This window comes from Gossypium arboreum, chromosome 8 (genome assembly GCF_025698485.1).
Source record: "Gossypium arboreum isolate Shixiya-1 chromosome 8, ASM2569848v2, whole genome shotgun sequence".
NCBI lineage: Eukaryota > Viridiplantae > Streptophyta > Magnoliopsida > Malvales > Malvaceae > Gossypium > Gossypium arboreum.
Genome location: NC_069077.1, coordinates 110,022,808 through 110,026,529, shown reverse-complemented (window position 1 = coordinate 110,026,529; position 3,722 = coordinate 110,022,808). Strand labels below are relative to the sequence as shown.

Here is a 3,722-nt window from a genome sequence, read left to right as displayed (position 1 = left end):
CCAATTAATCAATCTTCTTATGGAACCCCTAATTGACTTGAAACTAGAAACATCTATGAAAGGGACATGAAAAATCAAAGATTCTACAACTTCTTGAACAACTTGATAAGTAGTCGTAACTTCAGATCTGTCCACACTTGGAAAATATGCACAAAGGCAGAATTTTATTAAATAAAAATGATTTCACAAAATGGCTGAAAATGAATTCTTGCACAGATGCTTGCAAATTCAACTTAAATTGCTATGCTTTGCTCATTATGATTAGACCACATGAAAATGACAAGTCTTGGTGCTTAGCTTTGCCCATGAACTTGGTATCATGGGGGCAAGGCTCCTGGCTCCCATGTATGTAGTTTTGCCTATGGAGCAATGCATGGAGAAGTGCTCCCTTAGGGAATATTACTTGGTAGTATAGTTACAAAAACATTACTAACCAAAAACTACCATCTATTTTTTTTCTATTTGTTCTTTTAAAGCACCACTGTCTACAATTCACCTGATAATTGGGGTGTTATGCTAGTTTAGTGGAGCCATTTTTTTTCTCTCTACTTCCCTGATTGCTATATGCTTCTTGCATTTTCTTTTCGTTTCTAAACGTTCGATTTCTAACATTTTGGGCCTCAAATGCAGTGTTAGAGTGGGAATTTTTCAAAATTCTCGAAATTCTAACACCAGACCTCACCCAGCTCCCACCTCCGGTTTCTCCCAAAACAAATTTTCCATCATCTCCAATCTCCTCAAAGACCCAGCCATTACCTCCAGTTCATCTTTCGAGTCCGCTTTGGACCAAACAAGGGTAGACCCTGACCCGGATCTGGTCCAAGCAATATTCGAACGCTTTGATTCTTCTCCAAAATTGTTGCATAATTTATTTCTTTGTGCTGAAAAGAAACCTGGGTTTGAATCCTCTGCGACGTTGTTTAATTCAATGATCAATATACTTGGTAAAGCTAGGAAGTTTGAGGACGCCTGGATTTTGGTTCTTGATCGGATTGATGTTGGGAAGGAGGGTTCCAATTTGGTTTCTGTCAATACCTTTATAATTTTGATCAGACGGTACGCTCGCGCTGGTAATTTCCTTCATGCTTTGCGTAAAAAGCTTTGAACTTGCTTTTTCGTGGAAATTAATCTTGGACTCCTGAATTCAGCAATCCTTCACATTCTATTTCTGTGTCTACATTTTGCATTATTGACCTTCAATATTGTTTTTTCTTAACGAATTTAAGGTAGGTATATAGATGATGATTTTGCAAATCCCTAAATAAGATATTGGATTCGGAATAACAAATTATGGCTCATTGCTATCCTATATATCGAGACGTTATATGTAAATAAGACATCGTTTTAGGACTAATAACTTATGGATTACTACTACCCTATATCTCGAGCAGGTGTATGTTCTTACATGTTCCAGTTTTTTATCAATTCGATGATGAATCTGCGAATCCGTAATTAAGATATTGTTCTTGGACCAAGAAATTATGGATTACTACTGTCCCATATTTGGAGTAGGTATATCTACTCACATGTGCAGTATATACCAATTCGATGATGAATTTGCAAGTCTGTGAATAAGATATTTGTTTTGGACTGAGAAGTTATGGATTACTACTATATTTGAGCAGGTAAATGTACTTGTCTAATGAAACTCAACATTGAATCATTAAGTTAATATGATCATTTAAAATTAGTACATGATAAGAAAATAAACCTTCTTTAAAGAGTTTAAATTTCCCATTGAATTTTATATTTCTTTTGGTTTAGTGATGCAGTATATAATCATGCAGGTATGACTCAGCCTGCTATCCGGACATTTGAATTTGCAAGCTGTTTAGATAAAATTTGCAGTTCTAATGACAAAAGTAATCTTTTTGAAATAATTTTGGACTCACTAAGTAAGGAAGGGCACGTTGGGGTGGCAAGTGAATATTTCTCTAGAAAAAAGGAGACAGATCTTTGTTGGGTTCCATCAATCAAGGTTTATAACATGCTATTAAATGGATGGTTACGGTTGAGAAAGCTCAAGCATGCAGAGAAACTTTGGTTGGACATGAAAAAGAATGGTGTGTCACCTAGTGTTGTATCATATGGTACCTTAATAGAAGGATACTGTACTATGCGTCGTATTGAGAGGGCAATGGAATTGGTTGATGAAATGAAGGGAGTAGGAATTCAGCCGAACTTAAAAGTATACAATCCAATTATTGATGCACTGGGGGAAGCAGGTAGGTTAAAGGATGCATTAGTGATGATGGGACAAGTTTTGTTCTGTGAACTTAGCCCTGATATTTCGACATATAACTCTTTAGTAAAAGGTTATTGCAAGTCCAAAGATTTAGCAGGAGCTAGTAAAATACTTAAGATGATGATTAGCAGGGGTTGCATCCCAACCACTACAACCTACAATTATTTCTTTCGATATTTCTTGAAATTCAGGAAAATTGAGGAAGCAATGAACCTTTATACAAAGATCATTCAGTCTGGTCATACTCCTGATCGGCTTACTTACCAGGTTTTGTTGAAGCTTCTGTGTGAGGAGGAGAGGTTGGACTTGGCAGTTCAGGTTAGCAAAGAAATGATGGTGAGGGGATACGATAGGGACTTGGCTTCTAGCACTATGTTGGTTCATTTGCTTTGCAAAATGCATAGGTTTGAAGATGCTTTTAGGGAGTTTGAGGACATGATACAAAGGGGTTTGGCTCCACAATACCTCACTTTCCAGAGAATGAATGATGAGTTAAAGAAAAGGGGAATGACCAAGATGGCAAGTAAACTATGTGGTTTTATGAGTTCTATCCATTCTTCCAAAAAATTGCCCAATACATATGGTGGAGATGAGGACTCATCACAAGCAAGGAGGACATCCATAAGGCAGTTGTCTGATATGCTAAAAACATGTAATGATCCAAGAGAACTTGTTAAGCATAGATTTTTATCTGAAGATGCTGTGTCAAGAGCTGGCCAGTTGATCGAGATTATCAAGAAAAGAGCTAAAGAAACAAGTATGAATAGTTAAGGCCTAACTGCAAGGAAGCAACTACAATGGAGCAGGCTTCATGAAATTTTGGGGCAGTTGTTAGATGGCTTTTGTTATCTTCGGGGAAAACATAATGGAAATTGATTGTGGAGAACTCTGTTTTGTGATTAAGATACCGTGTGAACTCATATATCTGAGTATAATATTAGCAGTAGTATGATGAAAATGAAAGGCCATTTTTACACTGCACATATCGATATGTAGAAGACACGATGATAGAAAAGATTGATGTTCAAGCTGGAGGATCTGAAGCAAATTTATTTTGAATTATTTGAAATTGACAGAGAGATTTCGAGGTTGCAATTACCCAGCACTATCTCTTCTTTTGTCAGTATCACTTTTTTTATTGTCAAAGATGGAATCACAGATCTTATTCTTGGATTTGACTTGAAAAGAGCTAATCATGTCGGTGTTTCATTAAACCAAGTAAGCTATGGAGTTTAAAGATGTGCTTAGTTAGATGAAAAAGTAGAAGGATGAGAGGGAGTGGAAAAGTGAGAAGAAAATAAATTTTGAGCGTGTTTGATTGGTAGGAAAGAAAATACGAAGAATGATCATTTTTCACTCTAATATATAAAAATCAATCTTTCCAAATAAATTAGAATGATAAGAGGATAAAAAAAAATGAGAGATGTGTATGTTAGTTCAAAATTATGTATTTTTCAAATGTTCTATTTTATTTCCT

At 35.9% G+C, this 3,722-nt stretch overlaps 1 protein-coding gene across 2 annotated transcripts; it reads left to right on the top strand.

Moving 5' to 3' along the window:
- Positions 1 to 271: 271 nt before the first annotated feature.
- On the top strand, positions 272 to 3,431 carry LOC108468651 (pentatricopeptide repeat-containing protein At5g11310, mitochondrial-like). 2 transcript variants are annotated; one of them, XM_053018164.1, is made up of 2 exons: positions 272 to 1,070; positions 1,788 to 3,431. In XM_053018164.1, exons 1-2 carry the CDS (start codon positions 929 to 931, stop codon positions 3,014 to 3,016), a joined length of 1,371 nt encoding a protein of 456 aa, XP_052874124.1. In that variant the 5' UTR covers positions 272 to 928; the 3' UTR covers positions 3,017 to 3,431. The 2 variants fall into 2 exon arrangements, with proteins under 2 accessions (XP_052874124.1, XP_052874125.1); XM_053018165.1 differs by having other exon boundaries at positions 941 to 1,056.
- Positions 3,432 to 3,722: the final 291 nt, after the last annotated feature.

Bases quoted from the DNA above. Each gene is read 5' to 3' on its own strand.
- LOC108468651 (XM_053018164.1), top strand. From the start codon at position 929: ATGATCAATATACTTGGTAAAGCTAGGAAGTTTGAGGACGCCTGGATT. The intron at 1,071-1,787 runs GTAATTTCCTTC...ATAATCATGCAG, and splicing joins CAGACGGTACGCTCGCGCTG to GTATGACTCAGCCTGCTATC.